Source organism: Polyergus mexicanus, unplaced genomic scaffold (genome assembly GCF_030449975.1).
Source record: "Polyergus mexicanus isolate NDT 795.1 unplaced genomic scaffold, iyPolMexi1.0 SCAF_4, whole genome shotgun sequence".
Classification (NCBI taxonomy): domain Eukaryota; kingdom Metazoa; phylum Arthropoda; class Insecta; order Hymenoptera; family Formicidae; genus Polyergus; species Polyergus mexicanus.
The window spans coordinates 1,885,198-1,909,231 of NW_027223324.1; the positions used below are offsets into that span (position 1 = coordinate 1,885,198).

Here is a 24,034-nt window from a genome sequence, read left to right on the forward strand (position 1 = left end):
AGCTTTAAAAGATGCGAATGATTATTATGGAACAAGGACGAGAAAAATATACCGATGTACACCGATTACGATAAATAATGCTTTGTAATATTTTGCTCTTTCTCGTGCAGTTATATATCACTGCAAAATATGCCCGTGAGCTCGTGTAAGTTCAATTGCTGCAGGCTGGCGTAGCGAATGATTTATAACCGAAGCGTGCAAGTGCACAATGGCAGCGGCACTTGCAATAGGGAAAGCTATTCTTACATTAAATAAAGCCAAATTGGCTTCACAAATTTTTATAGAGATTAGTTATATATATTAAAAAATAGATCTTAATTAATTAAATTTAGTGTCGTCATATACAATTAGTATATATTTTTAATATATTATCTTTAAATTGCATTTCAAATTACAAAGATACACATGTTGGATAAATGTATATGAATACATAAATGTTGATATGAATATAAGTTTATCTATGAATATCGTTGCTAACTATTCATAGTAATATTGTTCAAATATTTTTAATTTTACTTAATCAAATATTCGTCGTTAATTTAGTATTTAATGGCAATTAGAGAAAGCTGGCTATCATAAAACTTAATAGTTAATCCAACCATTGTCCAACGAAAATGTCATTAATTTCTGGTGATTCTATGTCTTGGTCGTATTTATACTGTACGAAATTTTTTGCCATCGGCTTTACCGCATCGTACTGAAACAGAAACGAATATGCTAATGAAACGAATTTAACGTGTTATAAAGTTCTGAATGTTACGACTGAAAGTTACAACATTACTTACAGTTTTACGCGTATAATCCTCGTTATAAATTCTCGATCCGTTTCTGCGATAGGCTGGAATTTGCTCGGTGCCATGAAAAATCAGTGTAAATTCTCCAATAGTACCATAATTTTGCTTCGGGCCTGTCTGCAAGTATGCAAATATACATTATCAAATACAGGTGCAATATGACAGCTAATGATTGTCGATATGCAGATAGGTAATTTGAACCAATCAATATTTGTTTAATTAGCTGCATTAAACGCGTATTCGTAATCTACATTTTTGGAAATTCGATGGATTTGAGGGAAGTATGATGTATAATATATATATTATATCAGTTTTGAGAAAAGCGGTAAAAAAAAAAAAAAAAAAAAAAATGCAATATTTTTATTTATATGTATACTTAATCATATAAGTATATATCGTGTCAGAGCTTTATTTATGGATTGTAATTTAAAATATTTGATGACAAAGAGAGAGAAGAAATTTTTTTATTTATAGAACCGTTATATTCAATTTTTCTTGAACTTTTTATCTTTATTATTGCTATTAATACATACACATTCTATTCTAACAATTATATTTCGTGAAACGCTTTTATTTTAATAGAAAATTTTAATGGAAATTCATATATTTTGCGAAAGGAATAATCAAATATTATATTGCAATTAAATTTATATTCCATATTTTCATTATTTAGTAAAACATATCATTATTTTCCTTAAAGTAACAAAATTAATTGTAAATAAAAATTTCTATTGCAATATATATATATATTGATATACAATAATGAATCGATAATAGCAAAATCTGTACGGTAAGATGTTTTCAATGTCTTACTTTGTCAAATATGTACAAGATCCATATTCCTCGAGGGTCTTCACCCCATGTCGCGACGGACATGAACTTCCACTTTCTAAAACCATCTTTGGACTTATCCCGCTTTCTTGAACTTAGAATCTGGACTAAAGTACCTAAAATATTAAACATATCGCTTGCATCAATATATGATGCATGAATGCAATTTTGTATGATGTATATATATATATATATATATATATATATATATATATATTGATCTATGAGCATATAGTATTTCTTATTACAAAAGATTGCACATGTGATGCATCGTGATGCATTCTGCTAATATGAAAATATTAAGTTAAATTTGGTTTATATAAAGAATGCAATTATACATAGCATATATTTTATTTTAAATAACTAAATACTATCGGTTCCGTATAACATATAAATATTAATTACAGTTGTGTATGAGCATTATCGATTTTTTCTCGCAAGCATGCGTAGCAAGCATGCAACTTTGAATAATATTGTGTACTTAGTTAGTATTAGATTTAATATTAGATTTTGTAAAATGGAATCTTATATTTGTCTTTTATAATAAATTTTATATGCTATAATATAATATATATAAATTATTTTATTATAATAAGTTTTAATCACGAGATTGATAGATATTTAATGAATAAAATTATATATAATAATTGTAATATGTAACATATGATATAAATAATTCTAATCAATATATTTATCTTTTGTAAAAAATTAAAATAAGCTTAAAATAAAATTTTGAATATATTTAATGAATTCACTGACTTTAGAAATGGCAAGAAAAATAAGATTCTAAATATTTTATTACAGGATAATTATTTTATTATAATTTAGAGAAATTACAGTAAAGTATGTAAATAAGATAAATTCCACAACTCTCAATATTATTATTTTGGATGTACCTGGATATTTTTATTTATCTTTTTTTCTACGTTTCAATACATTTCGGATTTTTTTTTGATATTCCGGTACAAGTAATATTGTCTGTCAATAATAACGTCAATTAACAAAAAATGCAAAAAATTAAATAATACGATGCATTGACTAAAGTGACAACTGCAATCTACTCGTTCGCGTTAACGTCTGAGCATTTATTTGATATGATGTTAAGGTGTTTTTCTTTTTTCTGCGATATTTATTATACATTACTGAAACACAGTAATATTCGATAATTTTTATGTTAAACAATAAATATATTAAAATAATAAATATTTTATTTCCATCAAATTCTCTGTCCTTTTTCGAATAAACAGATCGCATCGATAGTATCAGATTGAATTTCTACCTATAAATTGGACTAAGAACGTATTCGTGCAGTTAAACGCATTTCCGACACAGAAACGTGACTTGCAATATTAATGAAGGTATTAATTCTGTTTGAGTTATACGTTCATTATTTGCTGTCCTGCCTTGATAGGATTGCGTTATCCGAAACTAAGGAGTATTTACGATTGATAAGTAAAAATAATGGAAGGACGCATAAAATTGAATAATATTTATTTATCAGAAAAAAGTTCCTCTTTCTCTGTACTTAAAAAAAAAAAATTGTATATGTATTTTGATAAAAATTTATTATAGAATATATCTAATTTCTCTTTTATATTACTTTAGGTATTGCACAATTACCGAAAAAAACGTATAGCATACAATCTAGTTATTATAATTAATAATATTTATCATCTTTTTTATTCTTTTTTCTTTGCATATTTTAACATTTTATCTAATCGCCGTTGCTATTCCTCTCTTCACACATTCAAATACAGCAGCAAGTAGAACTCAATAAATTCGGTTGGCAAGCGGATTTCCATGAATGCAGCTAAATGCATTTGCATTTAGTCTTCGAGAATATTCCCGGAGACTTTAGCATCGATATAATTAGAGAGCATTTTTCTTGGATGATATTTTTAAAGGTCTCTTAAGTCTCTTAGCTAAAGATATAAAATGGCCTGTCCCGACCGTCTTCGTAGCTATTTTCTCGTCTTTCCGTTCTTTTTGGAGTCTATAAGTCTATAAGTCGGATACAAATGAAGATTAGCAGCGTTTTCAGATGCGCATTTACCATGAAACATAACTGCTCGAGAAACTTGTGCGCGACTTTGCACACACAGATTTTATTAAAAGTGTTTCTTATATTTTTTATTTCTTTGCTACCAAATGATTAGGAATATATACACGAAAAAAATTTTATTCTCTCGCATACGCGCCAACTATTTACCAATCGAAATACGTAGGAAGTGAATGCGTGATAAATGATTGAAAAATAAAAAATGTATACCTGATGCCGAACGCAGATATATCTCGAGTGCGCCGCGACAAGAGTACTCGAGATTCACCTCGATCTCCACATGCTCCAAAAAGGTAATTTCACTGCCCGATGATCGACAAACGTTACTGGCATCGAATAGCAGATGTTTCTCATTTCCATACGCCATTTTGACATTATCGATACTGCAATAAGTGAATTTGAAAATAAACGTTCCTCGAAATATTGTTATATATTTTCGAAATCGATAAGTCACACGAGAAGTGGATCACTTTGCTTTGATATATTACAATGTACAAGTAAACTTTGCAAAATTGACTTGTCTATGAAAGAATTTCTATCTTTATCTTTGAAAATAAATAATATTACAAAGTATGTAAGAAACGAAAGTTAATGAAGCTGCCTTTATGAGCATTCATAATCGAATTATGAAAATCGCAGACGCGATGTAAAACACGCAGGGATATAAAACCGTGCGAATCTTCAAAGCATGCATGTACTTCAATTACCGCAACTGAGAGACCGTGTAATAAGATTAGCATTCGCGGTTACATGCACGTAGGAGCCATTTTATATGAAATGATTATTTGCATCTTTGATGATAACAATAAGTACCAAGAATTCTGCTCTGTTTTTCAGAACATCGAATAAAAAATTGCTTTTTCAAGAACGTACTTCGGAAAAAGTCCTCAATCGTTAGATGCATCGTTTTCTCACCTTGTTCGCACTATCGTAACGAATGAAAACTTTTACGACCTTGTTGAATTTAACGATGTATTTCTTATCTCGCGCTTCTTCAAGTATCCGGAAATGCTTCTTTGAAAAAGGAGGTCATAGTACTCGATTGACATGACGTCCGGAGAATACAGAATCGGGTTAAATAAAGAAGTCGTGAATCTTTTAATTCTTATAGAGAATACGTGAAATAAAATATTTAGTATAAATATGTGGCACTAATATTTTATTTAAATAAAACTTAAAAAAATAAAATAAAAATTTTGCGAATATATTGTAGCTTTAAGCAATTAAAATCTAAAAAAAAAAAGTTATAAATTAGGTATTTAATTACTCTAATACATAATTTAAGCTTAAAGCTTGAGTTGGATTGCGCGAATATATTTTTGTTTTTATAAGAAAAGCGAAAACATATATTTAGTTAATTTTAATCGTATGATTTACCTTGATACAATCGCGTAATTAAGCTCCAACGTTCTAAATCCGCTAATTTACTTACTCGTATGTGTTAGCCACTTCGCAAATAGTCTTCTCCGGTACTGTCATCCAATTGTAGCTCGCCATTACTAGTGCTTCCCCATTCATAAGCCCAAATCCGAAAGCCGGATTAAACAAGAATCCAGCCGCGTTTTTAAACCATCCCGAGTTTTGGCTGAAAATCTATGTAATTACTAAAAATTCATTTCGCGCGCACGAAAGAACTTCTCATAAGTGTATGAAAATAGTTAAAAAAAATTACGGGTATCAAGAAGAAAAGATAATCATTCTTTTTACTCTGACACTCTGTTGATTTCTACTTTTTGTCAAGATTCTTGGAATCATATAATGGAAGTTGCACGATATTTGCATTATTATTAGAATTCTGTAAAATAACAGTCGCGCGCTAACTGGATTTCTGAAGAGAATATTATTACATTAAAGATTAAAACTGGTATCTCTCTATGAAATGAAAATCGATTCTCTCTAAATCTTAAATGTCAAATGTAATTTATTTGCATGAAATATGATTACAATTAATATTCTCGTCAACGCGAACATGATACGTTCTTGTGAAAGCGATTAGAATCGCTTCAATAATTTGAGACGATAATAGAAGGCAATTAGCACGAAATATAAATTATGAGGTAGAACAATAATCAATAGAAACGTGCAGGGCCATCTGTATGCGTGTATTTTAGTACAATTATGATGAAATAGCAATTATTTCCGCTATATGATGATCTCTTTTCTCTCCTTGATAATTATTCAATAAAAATTATACAATATATATAGAAAATGATGCCTAAAGACAATTGTACATTTCATTTATCACTCAATCGGTTTGTTAGACATATTTTATTATTAATTACGGTCGATTGCATTCAGAATTATTTTTAACGATGGATTGAGAAAAATCATTTCCTGCCCGTTTCATTCGAATTATAATTTTACAGTGCGAAAGCGACATCACAACCTTTTCTGTTAAAGTGCGAATAAGAATTTAAGCTGACACAATTGCAGATACACGTGACCTGAATTGCTATTTGCGAAATGCTCACCCAAGAGGACTATACTCTGATGACCAAGCTATCAAATGCTGAACGTCCCTCCACGTTAAATTTTTGCTGTAAAAATAAAAGAAGTCATGTTAATACGAACTTTGATTAGAATATCGATAATTTTTTGCTAAAATAACATGTTTATTTCGAATCGTGAATTAATCGAGGATAAATTGAAACTCAATATAATGCGACCTCTAAAGAGCAGATATGTATCGAATATTTTACCCGGTCCCACATCTTAAAACGTAATGAAGATCATGAAGAATAATACGGGGAAAAGAATATTTTGATTTCGAGCATGCAAATTCCTAGAAAAATTTTTAATTTCAGAAATAGATTTTTAAAAAGAATTTTTTTTCTTAAATATTAAAATTATAATTTGAGACAAGCTTTTTCATTTCGTGATAATATAATCCAATTTAAAATTGAAACAAAATAGATATTAATAGAGAGAATATTATATGTGTGTTGCGCGGAAACAAAATGTTTCGAATAACAATGGCAATAAAATAAAGTATCCCTTTTTATCGATTGCATAGCTAAAAAATGAACATAAATAATAGCATAATCAAGTTAGTGTTTCTTCTTGTTTTTTTAAAAAAAATTTCAATAGAAAATGACTATTGTTATTGATTGTATTCGTACTTTACTTGCAGCGCGAGAGCTAATATCCCGGCGGCTAATGGGGCAGAAGCTGAAGTACCCGTATGGTTGGTCGTACAGGTATTCTTTAGATCTGTCGTTACCTGCAAAGCGTAAATAAAAGCTACTAAATTATTCGATTTTCGCCGTAACACGAATCTCGTTCCTCCGAAATTGCTAATCATCACGGATGGGAAGAACTAACGATGATTGTGAAATATTATATTAAATTACAGATTAGATTTCAATGACATTATTTTGAGCAAAATCTCATAATATTTTAATCGTGCATTACATTTACGATCCAGACACTAAACTATTTTTTATTTTTCTAGATAAATTTGACAGAGAGAGAGAGAGAGAGAGAGAGAGAGAGAGAGAGAGAGAGAGAGAGAGAGAGAGAGAGAGAGAGAGAGAGAGAGAGAGAGAGAGAGAGAGAGAGAGAGAGAGAGAGAGAGAGAGAGAGAGAGAGAGAGAGAGAGAGAGAGAGAGAGAGAGAGAAATACGTATGCAATTTATATAACGCATATTTTGTAAATATATTACGAGTTCAAATTAATAATAAAACTTTGCACATAGTTGTCAATATTTGTTTTTCGATCTCTATTAAATTCGATTAATATAATACATTTTGAATTGGGGAAATATATACGACTTACTATCTTTTGATCGTAATACGCGCCGCTGCTATATGTCGTAGCGAGAACAGCAGGACATCTCTCTCCGTACCAAGGAAGTTTTCCAGTTTGGCTAACTGATCCTACGGCTACGGTGTATATACTTCCAACATATCCATCGTATCCGCAGTCATCCGAATTGCCACCATTCCCAGAGGCCCATACGTAAATATTACCTTTGCCGTTACGACCCTGTCAAATATTCGAGTATCAATATTGCCATAATATCAAGCAAAAAAATGACTTATTCACTAGGCAATATTCATGTTACATATCAAATTACACAGAAGTGCAAATTTGCAAATCATAAAAAATGCACTGTTGGAAGATAAAAGATAGAAAAGAAAGGTAACGAAGAGAAATGTGTGAATTATATATATTTTTTAAAAATTCTTACTATTCGGAAAATGCAGATTATAATTTTGTCTCGTTTATATTTAATCTTTGAAGGAAAGGAGAGAAAACTTTTTTATAAGAGTGTCCTACGCTAACATCTTTCTGATGGCGGAATTAGCTTTTGCAACGATAATATTACAATTCGACACACTTTTGTAATCGCAAAAAATAAACTTGCTAAGATAATAGAGTCTAATAAAAATCAGAGTCCACAAAGAAAGAAAGATTATAGCATAGTCGAGTTTCAGTTCAGATATTGCACCTACATTAAATCAATTTCCTTCAAATAAATCTCCTTAAATCAATTTTTTCTTCATACGATTTATTAATTCTCTTTAATTTCGAGAATAAGTTTATGTTTATCACAAAATATTCGCTTTGCTAAGCATATCTGAGTGTTTGTGGATCATGTAGTTTGTAAATAGTTATCGCGAAACATAAGAAAAAAAATTGATAAATGAAATTTTAATAAGTTAAAAGGTAAAAGAGAAAAACAAGTTTTAGGATTGTCTGTTGTCTGGAAAAGCGATCAATAAGTAATCGCCGTGGGAAACGTAGTTAAAGTTTAATTAGACTTAAATAAGCTTAGTCCAGGTGTTGTGAAAGCTTGTTTAAGTATTAAATGACGAAAAATCCTGTGTTTCATTCTAAAGTCAATCTGCTTAATCTAATTCGATTACAAAGTCGCACAAAGTTCACAATTCTTTTTTTTTTTTTTTTTTTTTTTTTTGCGAAATTCCAGAAACAGAAAACATCAAAAATTAGGAAAAAAATGTAATATCGACCCGCGGGCGCAACAATATTTATTATAAATTTTACTGTGTATTTATATTCTGCAAATTGCTGATTACAAAGCGTTGATTATATGCTAGCTATGCCTTTAAAAGGAAATAATAATAAATAATAATAATTTATTATTTGTTTCAGCTGCTTGAGCTTCAAATCTATAAATTATTTTTGCAGCTATAAATTCTTTAAAGAAAATTTTTTAAAACATTAGAAGTAAACTTGGTAGCGAACTGACTTCTGTTACGCCGCGCTTGAGCGCCTCGCTGGCGAGTCTGCGGGGTCCGTCTAAGGTCTCTCCATCGTCAGATGGTCCCCAGGAAGCTGAATAGATGTCAATAAGTTCTCGTTTGTAGCTTAAAGCCTCGCCCTCCACACGATCGTTCATTAGGCCGTCAAGGAGCTTAATGCCGCCGATAGACGCCTCGAAGGCAATACCGACACCGCATTTTCGGTTATTGGCTTCCATCGCTATTTCGCCGGCACACTTGGTGCCGTGAGAGTTTTTCCCTGAGGAGCAGTTGAATTTCTAATACGATTATGAAACAATAATATTCAATCGCGTCGGTGAAGTTTGCCAAAGTCTGTTGTGTGCGCGAGCAGAAGAATTAAACATGTTCTACAAGGAGCATCTGCCAGGAGGTCTCAAATCTAGCTTCGTGACATTACGCATTTATTTGATTTTGAAATGTAGAATTTAACGCGCATAAATAATTTTGTCCGAATAGTAACATCGACTGATAAAAGTACGATTGGATACGGATATGCAGTTAGAAACCAAAACAGTAGTCAGACACATTTATTTTTACATATAGTTAAAAATTATAGTATGATATTAGAAACGTAAGATTAGAAAAATAAAATTGGTGCAATATTTATTTTTTTATATATTAAAATTATTATCGTGGTATGAAAGTTTCAATGAGAGAGCAAAGTTTTCTACGGGCAAGTTTTAAGCAAATTGTGTGACCCATCGATAGTTTATGGTTTAAATGCATTACTGAATGCGATGGATGCGCGTTTTACTCCTCGATATCCCGCAATTTACTCGAGAGTTTGACACGTTTACATCACGTACGTTTCCTACCATAGTTTGACCAATATATTGTAACGTAAATGCTATGTGCGACCATACAGGAATGTAATTATAAGAATAAATGCGACATGTGTCGTCACGTATCATGAATTATTATAAGCATATTAAATTAAAAATGATTTAAAAATGATTTGTAAATATTTATGATTTATTTTATTAATTGGATGCATAAAATAAATATATAATAATTATGCAAAGATATTTGTTCTCTAAATTTTATTATATTATATAATATTAATATCATACCATTTTATAATGCTATTAATTATTATATATGTATTGTTATAAAAGAAGAAAAATTTAACATATAGATTAGATAGGAATTACCTTACCATTATATCTTGGAAGGGGATCAATGTCGTTTTCGTTCACGTCGTAACTAATTTCCGCATCCTAAATTTAAATATTATAATAATAAATACAGCTGTGTGTGTGTATGTTTGTGTGTGTGTGAGAGAGAGAGATAAAAACATATATGTAAGAATATATAATGTCTCTTTTTTTATTATTTGTCAGAAGGAATTTTCTATTCTCTTTAATGTGTAAATTTTAATTAAATTATAATATTTTCTTTCTTATAAACTTCTTCAAGAAATTTATTCTTATAAATCAAATTTTTTATATATTTTTTTGATGCAATATATATAGAGTTTAAATGCAATATATGTATATTGTAGAGTGTAATATATGTGTGTGTGTGTGTGTGTGTAGTGGAGAGTATAATAACGAGTGAACATACACATAAAAAATATAAATATAAAAATAGAATAATGCTCTTGAAAATCTAAAACAAATCTTTGAGCTACATAGCTTGTCATCTATGAGACGAAGAGAGAAAGCTCGAAGCAATTATTACATACGTAATTGCTCCGCAGATCATCATGATTGTATTCTAAACCATCGTCGAGAATAGCAATCCTTACTCCACGACCGGTTATCCCTCGTCGATAGAGAGGCAGGACGTTTAAATCGAGCTTCGGCAAAGCTTTTTCGGTCTTCGTATCTTGCTACGGCGATTGATAAAGAAAATTTCAAGAATCTCAATGTAATGATAACAATAACAACAATATATCGAAACAATTAATTTCTTTATAACACAAAATAATTTTTCCGAGCTCGATTTATTCAAACTTATTGAAATAAATCAAATTCATCATTTTTGAAAAGTTTATGTATATTTTGGACAATGTATAATATTTTGTATAATATGTATAGGTAATATGTAAATTATAAATTTTACTTTATAAAATTACATTTTTTTAATACAATTCGAATTTTCATATTTACGTAATTTACCTTTAAAAACCTTTTAAAACAGTTTTGTTATAAATATCTTATTTTGCATAAACTGAGAACAGAACATTATTTCGTGAACGATAACTGAGAAAATGTGTAAAGCATTATTACCAGATACCATTCTTGATCCCAAAGCTCGTCATTAAATATTCTATGGGCAGCATCGTAATTTTCCTCCTCGCTATTAACGGCATTTGATGCAGCTTCGTATGCGTTTAATTGCAGACGCTTTTCTCTCGTTAAAGGTTTTTCAGACTCCAAGTCGGCTAACGAGATGTAATCGCGTTTAAGTCGTTTCACAGTTTTCTGTTGATCCGCCCAAACGATCTTTGGCAAAATATGAATTGTATTAAAAAAGTTGCGTTCTTCTCGTATACCATTTTGTAATATATTGTTAGTTATAAGAATTAATAATTCCGAAGTTCTGCAGGGGTAGAACGTTATTTGAGATCATAAAATAACGTTCGTGTAAGGTATAAAGGAGTTACCTTGGAATTTGCATTAAGGTCCTTCGTTAAGCGAAGATTTCCTCTTTTCTTCTGGCTCGGCTTATCATCCGTAAGCCATATATATGTGTCATTGAATCCGAGAACCTGAATGAAAAGATCCATTACATGTAAATTTATCAAGAGGACTAGTGATATGCGCTGCATATTTAATGAACTTGAGATCGAATTAAGATTTTATTTAAATTTTTGCTTAAATAAGCATTAAAGGGCCAGTCCTCCATTCTCTCTGTTATCATTTTGCAATTGATCCTTTTCTCTCAATATTCATCAGCGTAGATTAATACTGAAATGTATTTAGTTTATAAATTTATAAATGTTGTGTTGTCTCAAATTTCTCGTTTTCGTATCAACATTTTACCAACCTTCTCTCATAAATTTGGTCTCGATATATGTTCTTTTCTTTATTAATTATATAAGCTGAGAAAAAGATTTATTTAACGCGATATTATAGATTAGTTATCATAATATTATGTATACTAATCTTTTTATATCTCCCTCTTAGCTAATTAAAATGGATATAAGCATTACATAATAAATAATAATTAGATAAAATCTAATTTATTATCAAATTATTATTTGAATAAAAAATTTATTTATTTCAAATATAAAAAAACTATAATAGTAAATTAATATAAATTCTAAAATATAATATAATTGTTATATCCACAATATTTGAATTGAATCAATATATTTGAAATGTTCAGAATATTGTATCTGAAGAATATGTATCTATTTCATGCACATCAAAGGGTTAACTACCCTTCATTGACTTAGGGTGAGAGTAAAACTAGACGTCCCGACGTTTGTGCCCTTCAAATGAGTAAAAGGGACGCTATGATCAGGATAACATACGAAAGCAGTTGGTGAATCGAGCGATTCTTTTGGGGGAACCATCGAAATCTAAATGGGGTATCGTGCATGTGTAACGTTATTATTATCCATGGTGTCACGTGGCCGGCTTTTGTATAGCATCCGTATATGATGTGCCGCATCGTATAGCGTAACCAATATGACAGAGATAGCGAGCGAGGGGGAATGTAAGAGAAGGGGACCACCTGGTAGGAAACTGAGCGTCATTTGTACAAGGGGATAGACTATGATATTTCCAGGCACATACCGTCTATTTCGAGATACTTCCTGACTGTCTCTCCTAATAATTGTTGGTGCGTTGTCGTAGTTTTATGTAATTTATGTATATAAATATAATTGTGCATACTTTGTTATTTGTAATTTTTTATTTTAAATAATTTTTGCGTAACCTTGTTCAATTATCTCTATAATATTATTTGTTATAATGCAATTTTTAATATTGAGCTTGTGTTTTTAATTGACACTTTGTTAAATATTCCAATATATTTATTATTATTGGCATTTTTGGTTGTAACAAATCGAGAGATCAGCTGATCGTTACATTATTCCCGAGCATTTCGGATAGTTTCAGCCATATATATATTTTAATTGTAAAAATAAAATAATAGTTTCTTCATTTTACTTTTCATCAAATAAATGTGGCATCAAACGCGACCGATTTCCACGGCAGAATTCAAGGAAATATTCAGGTCATTGGGATTACAAAACAATAATTGTTTTGTCCGCTATCCTCTTAACCCCCTACAACCGTGAGTAAAAATCCTTTAATCCACTATCCATCATATCTGTTGTGCATCCGGTTAGAAGGAATAAATTTGATCGTCGAAATGCTTCACTGAACTCGCTGATAAACTAGTGAATATCCGACAGGATACACTTTTCAATACGGCGGCGCATAAATGTTGCACGTTTACGTATCCGTGATCACGTATGCCATGCACGCCGCGTTAAGCATTTAGGATTTTACATCACGATCCATGAATCGATAGGAAACGTTTTTTATTTTTTGCAAACGTTTTCTACAAACGAATAGGAATTTTTGATATATCGGCAAATAAAATCACTTGTTAGAATAAAGATCTGCTAATTCTTTTGTTAAGTAATTTAATTAGGAAAGAAAAAAGAACAAGCTATATTGATATATATATATATATACAATATAAAGTTGTATTAATAATAAGTTATATAATAAGGTTCATCATTACAAACAATTTATGTTAATTGACATTTTTTAATTCTTCTTTGATAATCAATATTTGTTCAATCAATTCCAAATTCATAAAAGAATCTGTATCTTTTTAATTTGACATTAATTGTCAATTATTTTAGAGATAAATACTGTGTAAGATATCGTACATATATATATATATGTACATATGTATTGCAAGCGGATTTTGAGATATAAAAACTTTTAAAATAACTAATAATTAGATTCCGAAGTAACTTCAACTTTGTAAGTACGTGAAAGGGGTTAATTCGCGCGCAAGAAATCTTGTGGTTCAATACGGTTGTCGCAAAACTTCTTCACCATAGAGGGATTTTTTCTCAAAAAAAAAAAAAAAAAAAAAAAAAAAAAAAAAAAGATTAGCACGCGTATGTGTGAATGCGTTTTCGATTCATTTTAGCAAGTTATAACTTCAAGGTCGTTTCTTAGATCGGCTTTTAATGCAAAATAGTGCTCGACAGATAGAGCACGTGCTTTTTAGGTGTCACGTGAGTGCTTCTCTGCAATTGCACGTGAAAACTCGAATTCGTCGACTACGTGATAATGGTTCTCTCCCTCTGGTCCCCTTCGGTCGCAATCGGTAAGCATAGTGGTTTGAGATGCACACTGGGAGGGTTACACGGACATGTACGTGAGAGAAGCATGAAGAGAAAATCGGAGACGGTCATTACTTTGCAATCAGCGAGCGATAGGATGAATATTATGATTATTGCCGAGTATTACTATGATATCGTGATATTAATCCGATGTACGTGAAACGCAGGAATATTAAGCTAGGAATGTATTGTATATTCAGTTTTTTATATAACCTTTTTTTATATCAGTATCAATATCTCAATATCTCGTCCATTTGTGTATTTTTATTCATAGAGACTATAATAATTAAAATATACAAAAGATATATATTTCAGAAAATGTATAAAATAAATGCGTAGTGTTAGTTTCTATTAAATTCCAAGAAATGCTGTTTTGTAATTATTTGTTATAAAAAATAAAAACAATTTTTTTAAATTAAAAAAAAAGAGATTTGATCAGTCTTAATGAGAGACGGAAATAAATAATTAATATTTCTTGATGTTTTCTTTGAAGTGGGTGTTACATTAATAGAATTTCAATTTAAATTTAATAAAGATTTGATATATATATATATATATATATATATATATATATATATATATATATATATGTTGATTCCATCGACATTTTTGCTAAAAAGAGTTGACTCTAAATTTCACAAGAAAAAAATTTTATATGTCTTTAATTTAAATTGCTCTGTATACGAGAAAGAATACTAATGTTATTATTAAAAATCGATTATTAGTTTATACAAATATGATTCACACTTGTATAAATTAGATTTTCAATTTTGTACCATTGCATTATTACATCCTGTTATCATTCGGCTAATATTCGCTGAGTGGTGAAGTTTCGCTCAATTGCACCTTGCCTGATTTCCTCGCCATTTAACGATTCCTCGATACGAACTCTCGGAAAAGGTTTATGCTATCCTTGCCGCGTTCTGTACATTTCCTATCCAATCGTCTTAAGTTCGCGCGAAGTCATTTCGGAATTCGAGCATTATCATCATCGACCGTAGTATTTCCCGCGAATGCATGCCCGTGTAAAACGTCTCCGCGCGCGTAAAAGGAAGGACAGATAGAGACGAGAAATCAGAACTGACTCATTACTCGGCGATCAGCGAGTGATCCGTCTTATCAGTATTCAGATTGCGAGTTTCGACTGCTACAAAGGGACGACGCCTCGTGTTCGATGTAGATACAGGAAAATTTGCGGCAGTCCAAGTTGCTTGTAACATCCTCCGGGCGAATGGCAAGCGTGGGAAAAGATGAGAGAAATGTAGAGAAAAAGAGAGAGAGAGGTAAAATATTTTCGCGGTCCATTTGTTTTGATCGGATTTCCAACTGTCTCTCGTAATCCCATACCCGTAAGCTCTCGCAGGCGTCGTCAGTTTCTAATGAAAACCCTAACGTCTCTATCCTCTTCCTTCCTTCATCTGGCCAGACCCGCTATGCAACCCTTGTCGATGTTTCCCGAGCACACCTTCGTTCTCGTCTCTTGAATTCCTGCATTCTCCATGTATTCTGCGTACGTGAGTGTGTGTACGCGTATGTACATTTCTATACAATGTCCTTCCTCTCTTTCGCCTTCCCTCTCCGTTTGTTTTAAATTTTAAAAACCGTTTTAAATCTAACGAACCTACGAAGCGCATGAAATTGGTGTTTTCTTAATAAAGATATATTGAGAAATATCGAGGTAAATTATTAAAATAAAGAATACTTTACTTTGAGAAAGAAATTTAAAAAGTGCAAATACACATTTTAATTGTCAAAACTTTATTCTGTATTTTATTTTGAGTTTGATTTAAAAGATTAATATTCAAAAAATGGTTGTCTCTTTTATTTGTCGTAGAATCTAATAAGTCAGTTTTTAAATTTCTTTTTTGACTATACACACACGCACACATACATATATATATATATATGTGTGTGTGTGCAATATATGGAATTTTTTCTTAATAGCTGAACATATTGTGAGCGGCGGTCCATGACATTCTGGTATAGGTGTTACTTGGGATTACACGATGTCTGGCACTTGTGGATTGTAAATTCAATTACATGCATTGAATTCAGCAGATGGTAGAAGTTTCTGTCGCTCTGCGTATACAAGTTCACGTGCAAACTAGCAGAATTCACACTTTAGGCAAGTGCTTATGCGCGCAACCATGGTGACATATAGCGATAAACACCCAAAGTGGCAATAATACCGTAAAGTCAACTATGCTATGTACAAGCGAACCGACCATATTGTTGCCGTAGTCTTAATCTTTATATTTGAAAAGAAAATTGTGTGCAAGTAATGAAAAAACAATCTGAAACGATTTTAATTTACTTGCAATGTATTAAAAAACGATAAATCTGTAATTATTAATTCTAAATTATTTAAATATACAATATAATATATTTAAATTTCACGAATCTTTTATTTTTATAAAATACTATATAAAATCTATCTATATAAAATTAACGTATTTAAAGGAAAATTAACGTATTTACGACTAAAATAATGTTTTAAGTCCATTCCAGAGTAAATATTTGATATTTATATTCCAAGAAACGGTGTCTAAGTTGCATTTCTAGATACAATTATTCTCGTATATTTCTATATGCTTTTATAAAATAAAAGATATGTTTAAAAAAAAAACTTTATAAAATGAAACATATCTTTTTAGGAGTTTTGAACGTTTCGAAGAGTGATGTTAAGAAATTTAAAGAGGCAGAGAAAGTATCAAACTTGGCAATTTATATAATAGTTGAATTGCAACGGCGTGTTTAAGCAAGGAGAAATTGCATTAATGTGTTCGACCTTTGAAACTTCATTATCTCGAAGTCGATGTCAAAGTTAAAGTTTTAATTGAAATCAACGTTATAACTAGTATATATATCACGTGAATTTGATCAAAGAGCTACAACTAGTTTTGCAAAATCGATCCTATTCAGCTGTTTCAAAAATCAATTAATATTATATTGATTATAGATTCTATTCTTACATCTGAAACAAATCATTGTATATTCAACAATTGTTTAAATTGACAAAAGTAGTTACGCTATAATAGCAATATATATTGAAATAGTAATTGCTGGCAGAGATTTACTTAACAAGCACCTTCCGGAAATTTATCTAAATGCCTTGAAATAAATACATATATTACATCGCGAATTCAAAATTCTTGCAAACGCAAGTATTGTAAATATTGCTCAGATCTATAAGAGCCGCTCACGTATCGGAAGTTTTACGATTCCAGTTTGGAAGCATTATGAAATTCAACGAGATGCGAACATAAATTGATACAAATCGATTTTGGCAACATTTTCGAAACTAGGTATGCTTTCGGAACTTTTAAAATAAACGATTGACATAGTTTTCAGTACTTTATACATGTATGCAACTTTAATGATATCGAAAAAGCATTAATGTAGTTGAACAATACGTAAAAAAATTGAAACATTATTAAAATTATGTCTAACTAATTATGCTTAAGTGTATCAGATTTTATAACCAAATTGCATGATCCGTAACGCGTTGCATAAATTACATAAAATTAGATTACGGTGATTTATGGAACGCTATCAAATATTTATTAAGGTCATCGACCAGAATATCAGCGTGGACGGATTCGCCTTGAGATTAAATCTTTTTTAGGGAGGAAGGGAACAAGCTAACAAAGCCAAGCTCCGGATAGTAAATCGCTGTGACATCTGTCAACCGACATAACGGGAAGTTCATTATGGCGTTCAGCAGGGTGCCACGCCATTTATTTCAATTATTGCAAAACGCTGAATCAGCAAACTACCGTATCGGTAGTTATGGATAATTTACGAACGTCATTAATACCCACGTTGGACAAGTCGTCTAAAAATACCATCGTTATCGTGAACTATATATAGATGCCAAATTGTTTTAAGGCGATTTTATTTGACAAGCAGTTTTTTTTCTCGTTTTAATGAAATGTTCGCGTCATTATAATTGTTGATGATAATTCTTAATCTATACATCATTAAAATTTTATAACAAACAACGAATATTGTATAAGAAAAATAAAAAATTGTTTTTTTAAGATATTGAGAATATTGTTATTAAAGATTTTATCATCAAAATATTGGCAGATTTGCAAAATATTGTATATAAATATACAAGAACTAATTTAGAAAATCTATATAATTCTAAATTAATTAGAGCGATATACTTCATCTTAAAAAAAAAAATCAAGTAATTGATATATGTATATAAGATAAAGATTTAAGATTATATTTTATTATTAGATAAAATATTTAGTAAATATCTAAAATGTATTTCAAATGAAACAGATGTTACTGACAATTTATACTCGAACGACAATATCCTTGTCTCTTTAAATATCCACAGCTGCTATATTCGCCCTCTAAAATAAAGAAATGGTTTCTGTCTGTCGGTAGGAATATTAATGTCAGGAAATTCATTCCGACAGTTCCATAACAGATTCTCGATAACCGAATTCCAATTTGCCCTGAAGCCCGAGCTTGATTGAGCAATCTTGGCCCTTTATATAACAGAAGATTGTGCGTAAGATGTACGATAATGTGAAGCAAGCCAGGGAGACTTTCAAAATTCCGGTTGATATATAAGATATAAGATGATATTGCCATCTGCTCATTGATCGAATGCCACGGAGTTGCGTATGATATATTTTCTGATAATTTAATAAATTATTATATAACTATAATCGCTTTAACACACGAATACAATTACATTGTTAGTTGATGTTATGATATTAACGCTTCTCATAGATATGTGTATAAAACGCGATCAATTGTATTTAGACAGCTGAATGTGCTGTTACTAAAGAGCTAATTACGCGAGGCAATGAATAAATATGTATATCGTATTTACATAATATAAATGGCATTCATGTACAACATTCAATCTTTAATTAGGATTTGCGAAATAAATTGAAATTCGCACTAATTGTAAGTGTAAATGTGTATAAATGATATATCAGTCGCAATTTATTATCGTCATTGAAGAGAACAATGGTCCGATGGGAATTGCCCTTATCTTATGTTCTGCCAAATCGACAATGCCATGCCTTATCCTACCATACCACACCTTAGGAAATTCGCAATCAGTTCTTTTTGTCACTGTTACGCGCGAAATAGTGAGATCCATGCGTTTTACTCTGACAAACGACATCGTATTCGTTTCTCGAGAGATCCGGAAATTTTTCTCTAATAGAAATAAATATAATAAGATGATATAAATGTCTCGTTACATAAATTTGTACGTTATTTTTAGCTGTGAGGCAATGTGATATTATATAATATTGTATAGTTCAATAAAGTGTATAGCTATAATCTACTAATCATTAAACATCCTATGGGACTTTCTGCGTGTGTAAAATCCGCTCTTTGAAATGCATTCATCATTTTTCCATTCGACCTGCTAATATCACGGCTACATTGCGTATTCTTGGTGGGTCATCACGAATAGATTTAATTATATAAAATAATCATATGTTGTATAGCCACGACGAATATACGCGTTTACAGACAGTCTAAGAGAGCAACCTCACATATCGCGCTCGCTTGCGAATTGCGGTAAACCGTGTGCTCTGTAAAGCAGCTGTAGAACTGCTACACGGATGCTTTCCTCTCGCGTGTATCTCGCAATTTCTCGCGCCTGAAGAGGGGAATGTCAAGATTGAAAAAGGTGCTATGATACGTTTACATAATTATGCCGTATAAGCCTCGTGCGCAGAAAACGCAGAAACCGCGATGAAGCAACGCGCGTAATGACAGCAAGAAAAATCAGAAATCTATGACGCGCAATGAATTTCCTATATTGAAAAATTTATATGCGCAATAAATTACACATCTTTTATTTTTTCATTTTGTTCCCTTTTTTTAAACGCATAACTTATGTTAGAATTAATTAATATTTTAACACAAATTTAATTTGTTCCTTTACATCTTTACAATCTCGAAATTAGAAAGTAAATAAAAATTAATTAATCTGCACAATTGCAACTATTTGATGAAACTGATAAGTGATTTTGATTGTCATTGAAAATAATTTGATAAACGCTATTTTATGCAAAAATATCTTTAAAGTATTTTTTATCTTTTTTTTTTTCGGAAATACATAAATGATTTGGCATTCCCGATGCAAACCACGTATCGTGAGACAGATGGAAAGCATCGATTGCATTCGTGAACTTGTCAAAGCTAAGGGAGAAAAGGTACGATATCGTTCTTTTCGTCGATACTTCTTTCCGTACATGGTGAGGTAAAACTCGTTGTGTAAAGTGCACGATAACTATACATACATATCCACTATTTGTGAATTTAGACGACATATTTTACTAACTGCGATTCCGTTTTCGGTTTGTTGTAGCCAGAAACGTCAAGATTTATAGAAGAATATTCTTAAGACGGTCGAAATGATTATATTCCAAACGGTTCAATCCGCGAGTTTTCAAAGTTTTTCATTTCTTTCTAGTAACCGCTATATTTTGAAAATATTAAATCATATATATATATATATATATATATATATATATATATATTTTAAATAAATAATAAATAATTATTTGCAAATGTAATTTTTTATAAATATCTACAATTTTACATGTTTAATAATCTTATTATAGTATATAATAGAATATTATATGTTAAAATAGAAATTTTTATTTTTTTTTTTGCAAAATTTGAAAAAATATTGGTTGATACATTTATCATTTTTAAATATTTTTTTTAGAGATATTTATGTAAACATTTTAAAATTTAATTGTTCACATTTCGATGAATTATATAATCGTATATCTGCACTATAAAAAACAAGATATTTCAAACATCACGAATTTGTATAAAAATCATACGCTGTGATATATTGTCCAGTTTAACACATGTTTAACGAGATATTCCTAGGAGATTGGGTTTGTATTGCTGATTCTTCTTATACGTCTTCCGATATTACGCATCGGAAATTGCAAGGAACACCCGACGCGGCAGATGAAAATAAGGCTATTGCCTGAGTCGTTCTTGTCAAAGGGAAAGAGATACGATATCGACTCTTATTCGTCGATATATATTTTCTCTCGGGTTCTCGCGGCGGGAAAAAGAGAAAGAGAAAGAGAGAGAGAGAAAGAGAAATTCGTTTTGCAAAGTACATCGGGCTTTAAGATCCGCGCGAGATGTCTGCGAGCGGCAAAGGCAACATTGGCGGACGCGAACGGAACGGAATGAACGAACGATCAAATGGTTCGTGTGAGAGGCTTCCCGTTTACGGGAATAATCTCTTTGCAGTCATTCGTATGGCAAAGGAAAGGATTTGGCGCGGCCGCCAATCCAACGCTCCCATCAACTGCTGCCGAAACTCCAAAACACGTTTCACGCTTCTCGGTCAGATCCAGGACGTTGGGGCAGGTATATGTATACGTGTACAAAAGTGAATACCTTCTTCAAAGACCCTCGGCCGAGCGAGGCAAAAATTTCTTCACCTCGGTGGCGCGGCGAACGTCCCTTTTTCTCGAGTTGTATTTGCGAATTGAATGGGATCCACAGGGTAAAAACTTTTCGTAGAAATTGGGATACTTTTTACGGCTTTCGTGGAATATCGCCACCCCCCGGGATGGGGTCGATCTTTTTTGACATCCATGCGTATTTTCACGTACATCTACATTACGGTGAATATTTATTGACTCTTTTCTGTGTGGCAGATATCGAAATTATCTGAGAACATCCCTCTCGTCATTCTTTTGATGAAAATTGCAGAAATTTTTGCGAGGAATATATTTTTACTAGTATATTTTTATACTAGTAAAAATTATCTAATTTATAAATATGTATTTATGATGGAAAAACTTAGAAAATCTATCTGCAATACAATACATTATGTGTTTATTACATTATTGTCACTGTTAACTAAAGAAATTAGTTTTCTTTCATCGGATATTTGTCGAGAAATAAGTTTGCGAAGAATATCTCTGTATCTTTTTTGAAAGTATACATAAAGCGAGACATTGGGATGCAATTAAAAGTTGAATAACTGCTTGATAACTTATTATTGGCTACTTGTACAATGCTGAATTTTAGTTTAACTTTTTGTCTTGTTCGCGTCAGAGTATCGTAGTTTAACTTTTATGCTTCTTAGGATAAGACTTTCTTAAAAATAGTTGGACGATCTTTGGGGATGAAAAAGTTGTTGCTAAATAAAATCATATACGTACTTATACTATACATATAAGATATTTCTAACGTATATCTAGGAACTTTTCATGTAATATCAATTTTATGTAATTATAAATTCTTTGTCTAATTACTTCAAGCGATATTCTTTTAGTAAAAATTTGACGGAATATTTGTAAGAATTTGTACTTTTACAATTAAACATTTTTAATATACATACGATATTAATATACTTTCAAATATTCCGGCATTGCTATTTATACAGATTAATGCACGCCATATGTCAGGCACCTAAAAGAGCATCATCTTTTTTTCGCGCGAGATAATCTCCGCGTAAAATCAATCTATTTTTAAGTGTTCGTTAAACAGTGACGTATGCAAAATAATATAAAAATTTTTTCTTCATAAGGTGAGCACATAAAGCGAAAGAATATAAAATTAAAAAGATAGAGCAAAAATTATTTTGCGATAGCTGCACATATTAATAATTTAAAGAGTATCGTGAATAATATATTATGCTTTTTGTTATAACTGATCTCATATTCCCTTCTTTATTAAGTTAAAATAACAAATCAAATATATTGTATAATAATTTAAATTCTAATAAATATAAAAATAAAAGTGTTATCGAAACAAGTACACAAGCACACAAAGTTATAATACGGTTTAATATTTTTAGGACGCTATGATATTATAGATAAAAATGATTTAATATATACCATACATAAAATTAATAGAAAAATTTACCGGGCTATGATATTTGTAACCAAACTGAGCTGCCAATAGCGACGCGACTTGCGGTCCACCGTATATCATGACGACCCATTCCTTGTGATAATCCACGCCGGCGTTATCGATCAAATTGGATGCAGTTATAACGGTACCAAGAAGTTGCATAATAATTAACCAGCACACTCTATGGAATAAATAGAGTTTCGAATATTAGCGCGACCATATTTTTTTCCGTTTGCGCGTTATAGCGTGGAGGAAAGAAGATTGCGGTAAACCTTCTTTTATGTAAGCCAATTTCACGAACAGTTCCGTTACAGATATATTAAGAATATTCGATTGCCGTAGATATATAAAAGTATTAGAGACGCGCGATCGTTTTATTGCGCGAAATTGCTACGTTTTTAAAAGAATCGACGCACTTTAATTATCAAGAGATTGAAAATGGAATTAACGTAAATTAAAAAAGACGATATATTACTTAGAATATTATATCTAAATCTTTTAATTGTATTTCAATGAAAATCGTATATGACACACGAGACATTCACGTTGCACGTTGAACTATATTTTATCGTCTTTATCGCTTGAAATTATCATTGCATTTGTCGGTACAATTTTTAATAGAAAAAACATACTATTTTCACTGGCACTTCACATACGTGATACACGTACCTGATCATCAAGGTAACCTTTTTCTCGCGTGGTACGCGGGGGAGGAAAAATCAATAAATAACGACGATCAATGCAATTAATTAATACTTTCACCGCACTATACTCCCGAGGAATCGTTGTTCTTTTTCTTATCACTTTCTTTGCGATACTGCTCTCACAAGTTCTGGCGACCCCGTGTCTATTTTCTTTGCCGAGCGCGTATTGTCTACGCCTACGCGACTGGAAGAACAACAG

General features: G+C 31.1%; 1 protein-coding gene across 1 annotated transcript; it reads right to left on the bottom strand.

Moving 5' to 3' along the window:
* Positions 1–538: 538 nt before the first annotated feature.
* LOC138932403 (neuroendocrine convertase 1) lies at positions 539–23,821 on the bottom strand. Its single transcript, XM_070294197.1, has 15 exons — positions 23,801–23,821; positions 23,144–23,312; positions 11,540–11,644; positions 11,163–11,378; positions 10,616–10,762; positions 10,088–10,148; positions 8,898–9,169; positions 7,460–7,669; positions 6,804–6,904; positions 6,156–6,221; positions 5,117–5,269; positions 3,895–4,067; positions 1,608–1,741; positions 786–911; positions 539–697 (listed from the first exon to the last, which is right to left on the bottom strand). Exons 1-15 carry the CDS (start codon positions 23,806–23,808, stop codon positions 590–592), a joined length of 2,049 nt encoding a protein of 682 aa, XP_070150298.1. The 5' UTR covers positions 23,809–23,821; the 3' UTR covers positions 539–589.
* Positions 23,822–24,034: the final 213 nt, after the last annotated feature.